General features: G+C 40.0%; 1 protein-coding gene across 2 annotated transcripts in view; it reads right to left on the reverse strand.

Annotated features, from left to right (window-relative positions):
• Positions 1–13,901, reverse strand: part of JMY (junction mediating and regulatory protein, p53 cofactor) — a 99,680-nt gene extending 85,779 nt beyond the window's left edge. The window contains exon 1 of one of the 2 annotated variants that reach the window (XM_079143565.1): positions 11,703–13,901. In XM_079143565.1, coding sequence (XP_078999691.1) covers positions 11,703–12,731 — 1,029 coding nt within the window. In that variant the 5' untranslated portion in view covers positions 12,732–13,901. The remainder of the gene's footprint in view (positions 1–11,702) is intronic. The other variant, XM_079143564.1, reaches the window with a different exon arrangement.
• Positions 13,902–15,734: the final 1,833 nt, after the last annotated feature.

Genomic DNA, 15,734 nt, shown 5'->3' on the forward strand with positions numbered 1-15,734 from the left:
CAGAGATACAGCCACAACAATATTCATAGCTGCTCAATTCACAGTAGCCAGATTGTGGAACCAACCTAGATGCCCTTCAATTGATGAATGGATAAAGAAACTGTGGTATATATATACAATGGAATATTACTCAGCTGTAAAGAATAATAAAATTATGGCATTTGCAGGCAAATGAATGAAATTGGAGAATATCATGCTAATTGAGATAAGCCAATCTCAAAAAACCAAAGGACGAATGATCTCACTGATAAACGGATGATGACACATAATGGGGGGTGGGAGGGGGGCAAGAATGGAGGAAGGAGGGACTATATAGAGGGAAAAGAGGGGTGGAAGGGGTGGGGAGGAGGAAAAAATAACTGAATGAATCAAACATCATTACCCTATGTGAATGTATGATTACACAAATGGTATGCTGTTACTCCATGTATAAACAGAAACAACATGTATCCCATTTGTTTTCAATAAAAATAAATTTAAAAAAAAACTCACACAGTAGGAAAAAGACAACAAATGTCTAAGTTCCTATGTTTACATCGATCAGTTTCTACGTTCTCAATTTTAGTTTCTAGTTGATTACTGCTAAAATAAAAAAGCAAGTGATATTTGTGAGATTAAAAAAAGAAAGAAAGAAAGAAAAAAGAAAATTTTTGAGATAGCCTCAGGTAGATCTTTAAGTATTCTGGAAATCACTGTTACCACAGGACATGGACAGCTCCATGAAAGCCTCTGAAGGCTTTCTAGTGAGATAAGATGGAGAGGTCTACAATGGTATTGATGATCCCGATCTGGTACAAGCCTTGATTAATGTGTGACTTTGTGTCTTTTTTTTTGTTTGTTTGTTTTGGTACCAGTAATTGAACTCAGGGGTGCTTCAACACCAGGACACATCCCTAGTCTTTTTTAATATTTTATTTAGAGATAAGAGTCTCACTGAGTTGCTTAGGGCATTGCTAAATTGCTGAGGTTGGCTTTGAATTAGCTATCCTCCTGCCTCAATCTCCTGAGCCACTGTGATCACTGGTGTGCATCATCACCACACTGGGCTTAGTTTTTAACAACAATAATAATCTTGTTTAAAAATTTTAACTGTAGCTCAGTGGTAGAGAATTTGCCTAGCATATGTAAGACCCTGGGTCTGATCCCCAGTACTGGGGGAAAAAATCTTAAAAATAAAATAGAGCTTATATACAAATTTTATATATTTGTTAAAATCTTTTTTTAAAACATTAAAGGTGAGCTAGGGCTGTAGCTCAGTGGCAGAGCACTTGCCTAGCATGTGTGAGGCACTGGGCTCAATCCTTAGCACCACATAAAAATAAATAAAATAAAATTATTGCATTTGCTGGTAAATGGATGAAGCTGGAAAATATCATGCTAAGTGAAATAGGCCAAGCCCAAAAAAACAAAGGCCAAATGTTTTCTCTGATAAGTGCATGACAATACATAACAATGGGGGGTGATGGGGGAAAGAGAAGAATGAAGGAACTTTGGATAGTGTAGAGGAAAAAGGGGTGGGAGGGGGTGGAGATGAAAAAAAAAAAATAGAAGAGCTGAGAACTCAGAACACACCTCTCACTCACAAGGTGGTCCACATTTTCTCATGAACATCTATTCCTTGCTGTTCTAAATAAATCTGTGCTTGTAAAAAAAATAAATAAAAATAAATAATTAAAAACAACTGAAAAAAAAAAAAAAAAAATTAAAGGAGCTGAGCATGGTGGCATACACCTGTTAATCCCAGCAACTCAGGAGGCCAAGGCAGGAGGATCACAAGTTTGAAGATTTAGCAACTTAGCAAGACACTCCCAAGATAAAAATATAATGCACTGGAAATGTAACTCAGAGGGAAAGTGACCCTGGGTTCAATCCCCAGTACAAAAACAAACAAAAAAAAGAGTTGTCAAACATGAAAAAAAGAATATATACAATAAGGCTATAAGGAAAGAGTACTTTTAATATATTGTGCTTATGTTTTAAGCTAAATGTTATTACAACTGGGTCCAAAAGTTGATGAAGTAAAAACAAAAAGTCATAAGAAGCTAAGATTAACTGAAAAAAATATTATATAAATTTAGTGTAGTCAAAGTGTACTGTGTTTACAAAGTCTACTATAATGTACAGTAATGGCCTAGGCCTTCACATTAACCATGATGCATTCACCAAGTCACCCAGGGCAACTTCCAGTTCCGCAAGCTCCATTCAGTGTCTTTATGTTGTATTTTTACAGTACCTTTTTTTTTTATTTTTAGGCATGTTTAGATACACAAATACCATTGTGTTACAACTACCCACAGTATTCAGTATAGTAACATGCTATACAGGTCTGTAGCCTAGGAGCAATAAGCCATATCACCACATAGCCTAGGTGTGTCATAGCTTATAATGTCTAGGTTTGTGTTAAGTATACTCTGATATCTGAGCAATAAACAGATACCAGATAAATTGCCTCATGACATGCTTCAGTAAGGAAATAACTGAATTCTCAAACCACATTAATTTTCTAGTCCTTCCCAAACAGGAATGGACACTTTCAAATAAACTGACTTGTTAAAAACAATCTCATTCTTTCCCTCTGGATGACCCACATTCTCCCTTGAATATTTATTTCTTACTTTACCCCAGATAGCTCTCCCTTGAATGTGCATCTGCTTTCCTAAATAAATCTTTGTCTCTGAAAACAACAAAAATCCATTAGAAAAATAAAATTCTGGTTGGGTACCGTTTCACACATCTGTAATCCCAGCTACTGAAGAGGCTAATGCAGGAGGATCACAAGTTTAAGGACAGCCTGGTTAACTTAGCAAGACAGTCTAAAAAAAGTTAAGTTTCTATTTAGAAAAAAAAATAAAAAAAATAAAAATAAAAAAACTAGACCTTTTGAAAAACATACTAATGAAATGAAGGCGGAAAGCAAAGCCAAATAAATACAAGCAGTTCTTAACTAGCAAACATTGTGCCCTAAAGGCACTAATTTTTTTTCCCTATAAAGATAATATTTTAAGTGGTGGCTATATTAGACTACCCAAAACAGCATAAACATATACAAAAGCAATGAAAAATATTAAGATCCAACACTGTGCAAGAGTAATCATCAGGCATGGTGGTGCATCCTGTAATCAGCAGCCTGGGAAACCAAGGCAGGAGGACGGCAAGTCCAAAGCCAGCCTCAGTAACTCAGCAAGCTCTAAGGGACTCAGTGAGACTCTGTCTCCAAATAAAATATAAAAAAGGATGGGGATGTCCTCAGTAGCCCTGCCCCCACCCAAAAAAAAATCATGGTCAGAATTGTCAGAATTTTTATCAAAAAGTATTACCTACTTTTTAGAAAGAACTTTTAAAAAGACTGAACAAATGAGATAAATTTGTAGTGAAGTTTAAGGGACTATGTACATTTTCTAGTGTGTGCCCAACACCCAGCAAAGGACTGATTATTTACAGTGGTACTCTGGATAAAACCCAGAAAAGTCACTCACACTAAGCTCTACCACTGAGCTACAACCCCAGACTTGATGAAGAAGACTTAAAGGTTAATGCTTACTATTTCTTTAACAGTTATTTCAACTAGGATATCTGTAAATCAACTGTCATCAGGATTGTTTACATTGAAAGAGAAAGCGGATGCAAAAAAAAAAAAAAAAAATGGAGAAAGGTTATTGAGAAATTTGACTTTAAAAAATATCCCCTGGGTTCAATCCCCAGTGCCACAAAAATAAAATAAAAAAGGATAGGGAGGTGACTCTCTGAAAAAATGCCCCTGGGTTCAATCCCCAGTACCAAAAAATTTATGTGAGAGTTATTTGGAAGCCTGATACAGGAGGATCACTTGAGCCCAAGAGTTCAAGGCCAGTCTGGCAACATAGTGAGACCCTGTCTCAAAAACAAAACAAAACAAAGAAACAATAACCCCAAACAAAAAAAGACCACTGACAGTGTAGCTCAGTAGTAGAGCATTTGCCTAGGGTTTGATTCCTTGTACTAAAAGGAAAAAAAAAAAAAAAAAAAAAAATCAAGAATCACTGTTACAGCCAAATATACCAAAAGGATCACCGTGTCCTATTAAGTAAACCAAAATAATAATGTGCATATAAAATAGTAACAAGGGGCTTGGGAACCACAGAGTAAGCATTTCTCCTGAGGACACAAAAGTTCACACAAGTTCAAGGCCAACCTAGGCAACTCAGCAAGCTCCTCTCAAAACAATTCTTAAAAGGGCTAGGGTGTAGCTCAGTGGCAAAGCACCCCTAGGGTTCAATGTCTGATACTGCAAAATGTTAGTAAATAAAACAATTTCCAACAGATTTTTTTTTTAATCACCTTATACTTCAAGCTTTAGCTCTCACAAAGATCAATGAAGAAGAGTAACACTTGCTCAAGAGTCAACTCCAAGCCCAGCACACGCCTCTAATCCCAAGTGAGGTAGGAGGATTCCAAGTCCCAGGTCAATCTGGGCAATTTAGTGAAACCCTGTCTCAAAATAAGAAATAAAGGGGTGGAGGTGGGGGCTGGAGTTATAGCTCAGTGGTAGAGGGCCCCTGGCTTCAATTCCAAGGACCCCTCCCCAAAAAGTTTAAAAAGCCAAATGAACTTTACCATCTGTACCAAAAACCAGAAAGTACCAAGAACCACTATTTAGCTTTCAGTGTCCACGTCTCTTACCCATGCAAATTCATTTCTCTCCTATCAACAACTTAGGGAACTAGCAGAATCAGAGGGAACAGAGCCTAGTCTATTAGAAAAGTGAAAAGACACACAGTTAAAGTTCTCGTTACAAAACACAAAAAACAAGCATACACACATTAAGTCACCAAATGACTACCCATCCACCTTGCAGTTTTCAAGCATCACTGCCAACAAAATTTTATAGTCAACAAAAGGACAAAAAAAGCAGTATTGAGGAACAGTAACAGACCAATCAATTAAAGTTACATGTGAGGATCTGGGAAGTGATGGCAGCTAATTTCAAATACAACAGTTGCTACATTTGACAAATAAATCCTCCCATCTACCTTCTCCCTTCCAATACACAAAAATCCAACACACATGTGCCATTTTAATCATATTGCTAAGGAGTTTGTCCAAGTTGGCCTTGTTTTAGCAATAAAGCAGCAAGCCTCATTTTAAGTTTGAAGTAACTGGTGAACTGGGCATCATGTGATGTTAAATGGCAGGCAGAGAAACCACTACATTAATTATGAGGAAAACTGTGATTCCCACCACTAGCCTCTGAATTTTCACTTTACTGAAGTGCTAACCTAGAAGAATATACTCTTCTTCCTTGTACTTACAAAAGCTGGCTAAAAATTTAAGCACAGGATTGAATAAAATAATTACTATCAAAATCATTTTTAAAAAAAAGTTAGCTGTAGATGGACAGAGTACTTTTATTTATATACTTATGCAGTGCTGAGGATCGAACCCAGTGCCTCTGGGTAGGCAAGCGCTCTACCACTGAGATACAACCCCAGCCCTCAAAATCATTATTTTAACAACTTCTCTCTTTCAATCTTTCATCATTAAAGTAAGAATCTCATTTTTTGTTTTACAGTAACAACAGTCTGCAGTGTTTTCAAGGGAGTTTAATATAATCAAACAAGGCATCAAGCTATAGTGTTGATGTACTGCCTAGTTCCTAAAGGCTCCCAATATCCTCAATATATAATATCTCATGTTTTAAATGTCTCCTGTCAAAACTTGCCAGACAGCTCTTTCTGTTGCAACCACATTATTTCCTTCCTTAAGCCTGCTTCTACCTAATGTACCCCTAATCAGGGGTCATGGTTGCTGGCCAAGATGTCATTCTAGACTTTCTAAAATATTATAATTTTTCTAATGAATATAGTTGATTTTCAGAAAGACAAGTTATAAAACTAATCTTAGTTTTCCAGAATAATGAGGAAAGTCATAATTGGGGAAAGGGATATAAGTAAACAGTCCTTTAGCTCCTTGTTCATTCTCTTAAATAACCTCTAGAGTCAGGAGCTGTTTCTAAATGGGCCATTTTAAGATACACAAAATTGTAAAACTGCAATTAACTCATGCCAAAACCCAAGCTGAATCCCAGGCCTGGAAAAAAAAAAAAAAAAAAACCAGAAAGGAAATCTGTGATTGGACACTCTTTTCTTTTTTGGACACTCTTTTCTAATATAAACCCATTTGTAGGGCTGGGGGTATGGCTCAGTGGTACAGCACTTGCCTAAGAAGTTTTGAGGCCACTGGTTCTATCTCAGCACTGTAAATAAAACCCATACAGTAACATAAACCTGTCCTTTCATCCACAAGCAACCTTTTTCCTCTAAAATACAACATGCAGACTGTTCCTCTCATAATCAGTTTGAAATAAAATGAGTTAAATTAAGTCATTACTGAACTGACTAGACTCGGGAGGAGAAAGGGATAGTGTTGGGGATCAAGCACAGGGCCTTACACATGCTGGGCACGCATTCTACTACTGAACTTTATATCCCCTGCCCCAGTTAGAATTATAAAATAATATACTTTCCCACCTCAAGAGTAGAGGTTGATATCCTTTCTAATATCATGAAGGGGAAAGAATACTGATGTTAGGATCAAAAATCCAACAGGTGGCAAGGCATGGCAAGAAAGGTGTGGGTTAAGACAAATCTAGGTTTGAATCTGAGTTTGGTCACTCTTTAGCTGTTTAACCCTGGCCAAACCCACAGAACCTCTTTACGTTCAGCTTCTGCTTCAGTAAAATAGGTATAAAATACCCACTTGGGTTGGTGACATAACTCAGTGTCGCCTGGCATGAGTCCCTGGGTTCTAGTCAAGCGTGGCAAAAAAACAAAACAAAACAAAACAAAAAAACACACAAAAACATCCACTTGTCTAAAAATACAGTGCAGAAGATTTAAAAAAAATAGGTAATGTAAAGAGCCCAAAACCTATGTGGATCCAATAAAATAAAAGAAAAATAAAATGAATCACAATCTCTGAAAGAAGGATTCAGTGAAAAACTAGAGAATCCTTACTACATGAAAGAAAAAAACAGTACTTTAATAGAAGTTCTTCTGGAAATACTAGGGACTTTACTAGGCACTTTATTACGTAAGAAAACATTCTTAGGCTGGGGTTGTGGCTCAGTGGTACACCACTTGCCTAGCATGTGTGAGGTACTGGGTTCGATTCTCAGCACAGCATATAAATAAATGAATAAAATAAAGGTCTATCAACATCCAAAAAAATTTTAAAAAACAATATTTAAAGATTAGGTATTTAGGTGTTTTTTTTGTTTTTGTTTTGTTTTGGTTTTCATTTCTCAGCTTCTGTTCTTGTTTGTTTTGCAATACAGGGATTGAACCCAAACTCTACCACTGAGATACATCCCCAGTCTCTTTTAAACATCATGTTGAGCAAGGTTCTCACTAAATTGCTAAGGCTGGCCTTGAATTTGTAATCCTCCTGCCTCAGTCTTCCAAGTAGCTGGGATTACAGGCATACACCCCTACTCCCAGTTCACTTCCCTGTTCAAATAACTAAACCAGAAGTGATGAATCTTAATTCAAAATTAGGTCTTTTTGACTCCAAACACTTAGGTAAGCTGTATGGTTTTTTGTTTGTTTTGTTTTGTTTAGCACATACTGCTCTCAAACAGTGGTTTCAACTGGAAAGAAGTTAGAATTGAAAAGATTTTTGTAAACATCATAAATTATAAGTAAATACTGATTTTTAGACCATAATTAAGGTTTACTATCTAAAGCACCCTAATTAATCATTTCAGGAAAGCTGTCCTTACACAGAAACTATTATTTACAAAATCCAGGTCATCAAAGATAAGCCTCAGTATGGGCCACCTAGCACACAACACTGTAATGCACACCTCAGCTCTGACCAACAACCAAGGCCTACTGATGAAACTATTCAAAGAGGCCTTGGTGGCACCTGCATTCATATAGGGATTACGTGCCTGCTGTATAAATAGCAATAAACCCTTGTAAAAATCCAAAACAAACCAAATTTCACATTTTATTAGAATTGAGGCTTTAAGCAGAACACAATCTTCTGACTCTTCTGTCATCTAAAAATAATTTATTATCCCTATATAAGTTGTAAGTTCCCACAAACTATAATTTCCAGTCAACTGACCAAAGCAGTGAATCATTTACAAAAACTTTCAGCAGAAAACAAAATATGGGAGTACTTCTTAAGATCCCATATTAACTCTTGAAGAATATTCTAAAAACTAAACTCCCATACAGGTGTGTAAACTCGAAGATAATTTACAACAGGGTTTTAAATCTCTTTTTGAGGAACACCTTTAAAAGCTTGATAAAAGGGGTTGGGGTTGTAGCTCAGTGGTAAAGCGCTTACCTAGCACATGTGAGGCACTGGGTTTGATCTCAGCACCACATAAAAATAAATAAGCTAAAAAAAAAAAAAAAAAAAACTTTTTTAAAGTTTGATAAAAGCCTTTATCTCCAATAATGCATACGAGCTGACATATATAAAACTTTGAAGGCTACTTAGGGTGCCTCATTAAAATCCACCCATGGCCCATTTATTGGGGACTTCACCAACCCCAAATAAAGACCTCTTATTTTAAAAGTTTCAGAGCTTTTTCTCCTATCTTTTAAACCATAGCCCCTCAATAATTACATTTGTCAATCCACAGAAATTATATTTATAAACATCTTCCATATCCTTACTCTTGTAATAATAAAAGAAAAATCTGGTATTCTTTTATCCACTAATATAAAGAATGTAGTTCCGAAGTAGGGGTAGTAAAGAGGAGAACACCAAGTATTGTCAAGGCCAGTGGCCTTGCGAAGTTTAAAATCTACTTATATCTTGCAAAATTTACAATCTGGTTGTACAGTCTGTTTTATTTTTAAAGGGGGGGGGGGAGGAATGGGATAAGGTGTGAGGGACTACAGCCCATTGGCAGAGTGCCTACCTGGCATGCCTGAGACCCCGTATTCAATTTCCAACACAGCAAAAAACCACCACCACCACCACCACCACCAAACCTCCTTTCAACAATTTAATGGTCGTCTTAAACAAAAACAGGTGTAGAACTGGCAAGGTGGCACAAGTCTGCCCAGTTACTCAGGAGGCCGAGACAGGAGGATCACAAATTTGAATTCAGCCTCAGCAACTTAAGGAGACAAGGACCAAGATATCCTGTAGTTCAGTGGACCACAAAAAAAGACAGAAAGAAACTAAAGAAGGAAAAACATGATCAAAGGACTAACAGATATCTAAGTAGTATATCTGTTAAGTTATGGTGAATTCCACAGCTCAATCAACTTGAGAACTGGGAACAAACACTACTGAATTAGGTGGAACTACTAAACTCCACAGAATTAATACAAACAAGACACAACTTCTGTACAGATTTTATATTTGAAAATGTTACTACTGAGGTTGGAGGTATAGCTCAGTAGTAGAGCACTTACAAGGCACGTGCAGGTCCCTGGGTTCTTCCCCCAGCATCATAAACAAATCAAAAATAAAACAAAACAAACAACAACAAAATACTGCAAACTATTAAGATAGCAAAAATTTTAAGCAGCCAGAACACAAATACATGGCAGTGTCCTAATACACTGTCATACCATGCCCATGGCAAGCATCACTAATCAACCACATAATGCTTTCCCCACATAGGTCTAAATTTCAACATAATCTTCCAGTATAAATGAAGGTAGGCATTATAAACGACCTTGTTGTCTTTGATGCCAACTACATGAAGAACCAAAAATTACATATTTACTGTTTATGAATTTATAACATTTGAGTTGGTTCCCAAAACACAAACTACTACTAAAAGTTTTAATTTTTTTTTAGCAGGGCCTGGAAGCACAAGCACAAAATTCCAGTGATTCAGGAGGTAGAGGCAGGAGGATCACAAGTTTGAGGTCAGCTGAGGCAATTTAGAGATACCCTATCTAAATATAAAAATGAAAAGGGTTAGAGATATGGTACTCAGTGACAGAGTATCCCTGGGTCCAATTCCTAGTCTTGCAAAAAAAGAAAGTTCTAACTTTTTTCCATCAAAGAAAATAAAATATAAGAGCAATAGTTTTAATTAGGAAAATACATTATTATAATAAAAACATACTATTTTAAAAACATAACCCTACTAATGAGTTCTAGAAAACTACATTTTTGGCAGTTCGTTTTCAACCCATTTCAATTTAGAAGCCAGAAATAGTTCCTTTTTTCTGAGTATCCTTAGAGTTAAAAATCAGAAAGGTCTACTCAATAAGGGATGGAAAAATTGCTAGTTTGGAAAAAAACTATATCTCTGAGCAAGAGAAAGAAGTACTAGCTTTGTTCTTGCAGTTTAAAAGATCTACAGATTAAAACACTAGAAAAAAATATTAGTGATCTCTGTTCTTTCTTTCCATCAAGAATTTAAGGTAGAAAAGACACAAAAGACAGAAGACACACACAAAAAAAAGATCTCTGGAATCAAAGGATCAAGTTATGGGTTAAGTGACATTTAGCATAACTAAATCAACATAAAGGAGTGAAACCTGTATACAGGACATTATAGAAGTCCTGTGGTATAAGAACTGTTTCCTAAATATTCAAGTCCAGCAAGGAAAAATATCTAATGTCCACTGCAGAAACCAGGAGGCTCCAGTACCCTGGCCTAATAACAAGATCCAAATATTAGATAGATGTAGGCAAATAACACCACAATCTAAGGAATAAAAACACGATAAAAAAGGGGCATCTCCCCATCTTAAATCCAACCTTAATTTGTACCAATACTAAAAACAGCAAATTGTTTTTGAGAGGCTACCTGTAATGTTCATTAGAGGGAACTTTTTAAATCCCTTTTTAATAAAGTTTCTTCGGTAGATGCTAGTAAGCAGGCATAATTTTAAATTACACTTCACACACTGTAAAATTCCATATATATATATATCGCCATCCTGGAATTTTTGCCCGCCCCCTTATTTCCTGTTATTTTAAGGATTGAAAAAAATTTTGCACTCCTTTAACTCTTAATTAAGTGCAAAAGTATATAATAAACATTCCTGCCCAGTACCTTTCTTCCCTAAAACGACTGAAACCTGAGTCATCTGTAAAGACTTGAGATACCCTAAAAATAAATTTGCATCCAATTGTCAGTTGGTTCTTCTTAAATTTGGACAGGTCACTCATTAAAACATTAATTTAGGGCTAGGGGTGTAACTCGGTATTTGAACAACCAAAGAAAATAAAATTAATAAAATCAAGTTAAAATCTGCCTGCGCCAACAGTCTGCATAAAAAGAAAACAAGATCAACTTTGCTCCATGAGACGAACTATTTTGAGTAAATAAATATGACACCAGGAAAGAGCTGACATCTGGGCAATTACTGGAAAAAGTTTTAGGAACATAAGTAATACTTAACCTATGATTACAGGACACCTTTTTTCTTAGGACACCTTTTTTCTTAGTGGCTTTAATGTCACTACCAATGCTCAGTTGTAAACAGAGTGCACTTATTACATAGGATTTATTTAATAAACGGGCAAGGAAAATGATTCTTATCAAAAGGCTTTCAGAGTCAAAGAAACTTAAAATAAGCCACTAAAAGAAATGAATGGGGACAGCGATCAGGAACACTTCCCTTTCCAGTTTGCAGAAAAACAACTATCCCAAAGGCGCACATCACAGACCCTGGCTCCAGCCTTCGGTAGTAAGGAACCAAAAGCAGTGACAACTACCCAGACTAGGTTCTTACCTCCTGGATACGCTTCCTGGCCCGCTGCAGGACTTCTTCGTAGCCCTTCTGTCGAAGCTCACTGAGGCTTTCGTAATACTCCTCGGGATCGTCGGTCTCAGTGAAGAGCACCTGGGAGAGGATCTTCCAGCCACAGGTATCCAGGCCGTGGCCCAGGTAGACCTGAAGCTGGTAACACAGAGTGTCGATCTCCTGCTCGGTCATCTCCGGCGCGCCACCGAACAGCACGGTCCACATGCCGGAGGGCTCCTCTGGGAACACCGGCAGGCATGGTTCCAGCTGCGAATTCACAGAGCACAGCTGTTGGTGCACCGCGCGCAGATCCTGGAAGGAGAAGAGCCCAGCCCAGCTGCACTCTTCGGCCGGAGACTCCGGCTCCGCAGCAGGAGGAGGCTGCTCCGCATCGGAGAGCGCCAGGGGGGTCTCGTCTTCCCTGACCATTTCCAAGACTTCGATCTCCTCGGAGACCGCCCCCGAGGCGCTCACTACCCGCACGGAGGACACCGGGGCCTCCCTGGGCGCCGGTTGGGCTGCCGCGGCGCACCCTGCAGCATCTCTGGCTTCAGCTCCTTTCCGGACAGGGCTGGGCTTGGCCCGTGCAGGGCTCCTGAGAAGACTCTCCGCCCCTCTGCCGGCCGGGCTCCGCAGCTGCGGGTCCCCCCGAAGGCTCCGCGCGCTGCGCGGAGAGCCGCCCTCTGCCCAAGTCGGGCTCCTCCGGGGCCCAGGACTCCGGACCGGAGTCGCAGAGCCAGTGACTTCAGGCCGGCCCTTGCCCACCGGGCTACCTGGCCCGCGGGTCCCGTCGGACACGGGTGCGCCACCTTCGGCACCCCCTCGAGTCCCCGCCTGTTCCCGGGAGCCGCTCCTCTGCCTCTGGGCCGTCCGGTTGTGGCAGGTTATGGCAAACTTGCCTTCGATCTCGTTCCAGGCCACAATGAAGACGAACTTATGCTTCTCGCGCTCGTCGAACACATGAGGCCGTACAGCCACCCAGTCCGACTCGAGCGTCTCCTCCAGAGCGAACGACATGGTGGCTGCGGCGCCCGGCCGCGGGGGAGGACCGTCGGCCCTGCCCGCCTGAGGTCTCAGCGGCTGGCTGCACCGCGCCCCCCGCTCACCCTCGCCGGGCGCCTTCAGCCATCTTAGCGCGCCGGCCGGCTCTCCTCGCTCGCTCGCCCGTCCCTCCGCTCTCGAACCGCCGAGCTCCTTTGTGGCGCGGCTCGCAGGAAAGACAATACGCGTCCCGGAGCAGGTAGTTCACATGGTCACGTGCGGCCGGATCTGTTTACAAGCCCCGCGCTGCGGCAGCGCCTCGCGGCCGCCCGGCCACCCCCCGCACGAGGCCGCGGAGATGCGTCTGCTGCACTCCGGAGGCGAGGAGCCGGTGCTGCAGGGCCGGGCCGGCGGGGTGTGTGTCCCCGCCGCTCGCCGGGCCGATCTCCCGGCCCCTGCTCTTCTTCCTGCCCACAGTGCGGAGCCGGCCTGACGGTAGACGCGTCTCCTAAACTCTGCGCCTCAGCATCGCCACAATGTTGCCATTAAGCTGCTGACGTCGGCGGCTCCACGAGGGACGTAAACACGGGCACGTGCCGCACGCTGGTGACGCGGCAGCCGCGGAGCGCGCGCGCCGCCCCGCCCCTCCGCGTCCCCCAACGCGGCCTGTGAGCGGCCGCGCTCCCGACTCTCCTCCTTTCCGCCCAGCTCCTCCTCCCGGGCCTGGAACCTGCGGCGGGCAGCCTGCCGGTTCCCGGCTCGGGGAAATTGGCAGGTGTGCACTGCAGCACAGGTGGCTCCGAATTCAGGAGAAAGGAGCAAAGGTGGAGGAACTGAGATATTTAGAACTCCAAGCATTCAAGGGACCCTCATGTGGAAATTTGCCTTCATGCGCTCTGAGGGAATCGGATAGACAACTATATTCATAAAGAAACACCCTGTAACAGTATAGGAACTATGTGCTAAACTCGATTGGGGTCCTCCAAACTGTGAGATTCTCACCTAAGATCCCTGAGACAAGACTTAGGTATGAAAGATGTCTGAAGACAACCTAGTCGAACTCTAAAACAAAATTTTCAGTCATGTCCTAAGAGTACGGAATGTTTTTATTTCAGTTCACCAGTGTTTTATTGCTTCAGGTTTCATCATTGTGTACTGTTCTATGAACCTCATTTGGAGGTTACTGGGCTTTAGCCCTTTTGAAGTTATATTCAATTATCAAAGTTCCCAGAAGGCACATGCAAAATGTCATGTCAATCTGAAGAACTCTGCTATTCATATTAAACCATGATGAAACATAAAATTTTGCCTAGTAGATTTTATGATTCAGTTTATATTATTAACATTCACTTTCCTATTAGTGTCCAAGTCACAGTGCAGGTATTCTGTACCATGATAGATTATAAGGGAATTATTCTTTTATCCATATTTCTTTCTTTTTTTTTTTTTTTTTTTTTGGCAGGTGGGGCGGGGAACTATCGAGGATACTCAACCACTGAGCCATATCCCCAGCCCTATTTTGTATTTTATTTAGGTACAGGGTCTCACTGAGTTGCTTAGCGCCTCACAGTTGCTGAGGCCGGCTTTGAATTTGCTAGGCTCCTGTCTCAGCCCCCCAAGCTGCTCGAATTACAAGCGTGTGCCACCTCACTCAGCTTGTCCATAGGTCTAAAATGTGTGTAAGACCATTTCACTTTTAATTTGTTCTTTTTACTTATACATGACAGTAGAATGTATTTTGGCATATCATACATACATGGAGTATAACTTCCCATTTTTGTGGTTGTGTATAAGACCATTTCTTTATATTAAACCACAAGGTTTCAAAGCTTGAAACAACTTGTGTCAACACTTAAATGCAAATCAAAGAAATACCTTTTAAAAGACTGGAAGAGAGAAAACCCATTGCAAATTAGAATTGCCAGTTAAGTAAACAATAGCCCATTATAGAAAAATTTCTCTTCTTTTTTATGAAACAGTAACTGCTAACAATTTTTTTCTGATAAAGTAATTAACCTGATCACTAGTTCTTTTTGTTTAATACATTATATATAAATATGAATCCAGCAGGATGCAGTGGCACATACCTGTAACCCCAGTGGCTAGAGAGGCTGAGGCAGGAGGATGGAAAGTTCAAAGCCAGTCTCAGGAACTTAGTGAGGCCCTAAGCATATCAGTGAGACCCTGTCTCTAAATAAAATATAAAAAAGGCCTGGGGATGTGGTCCAGTGGTTAAGCACCCCTGGGATCAATCCCCAGTACCAGAAAAAATAAATAAGAATCCAGAGAATAAGTGAGAAACTATAGGGAATATTTTGTGTACATGCATATTTAGATCATAATATTTATAATACTTATCCCCAGATATAAAATTATGTCTTATTAGAAGTTTAAAAAAAATGTTTCATGGTTACATGAATATTAAGTATTTTCCCAAATAACTCTAGCCTGTGTTTTGTCAAAAGAGATATTTCAGTTTTTCTTGTTTCCTCTTAGTAATTGTTAGCCTAGAAATGAAAAGAAACAAACCAAAATTCCCACAACAGCTTACAACAGTGCTCTACAATTCTTTGTTTAAGTCTGTATCTGATTGTCAAACAGGATATCTAGGTGTATAAATTACTCCCTGAGAATAAGTAAAGCTACAGAAAACCTGCATACATCATACCAGCTTTGAAAGGGCTTGAAAACCATTATCTGTTTGAGTTTTTTAACACTGTCAAGGATTGTTTGGTAACCTGAGAAATGCTTTAACTCTTTAAACCTCTTTTTTTTTTGTTTGTTTTTCTTTTGCAGTACTGGAAACTGAAACCAGGGCCTTATTTGTGCAAGGCAATCACTCTACCACTGAACTACACCCCCAGCCCTTTTTGCTTATTTTGTTATTTTGAGACAGGCTCTCACTAAGTTGTCCAGGCCTGCATCTAACTTGTGATCTTCCTACTTCAGCCTTCTTAGTAGCTGCGATTACAGGCATGTACCATCATGTTTTGTACTTTAGTTCTTTTAATAAAAACTATAATAATTTACATAGTAATT

This window comes from Sciurus vulgaris, assembly GCF_902686455.1.
Source record: "Sciurus vulgaris genome assembly, chromosome: 6".
NCBI lineage: Eukaryota > Metazoa > Chordata > Mammalia > Rodentia > Sciuridae > Sciurus > Sciurus vulgaris.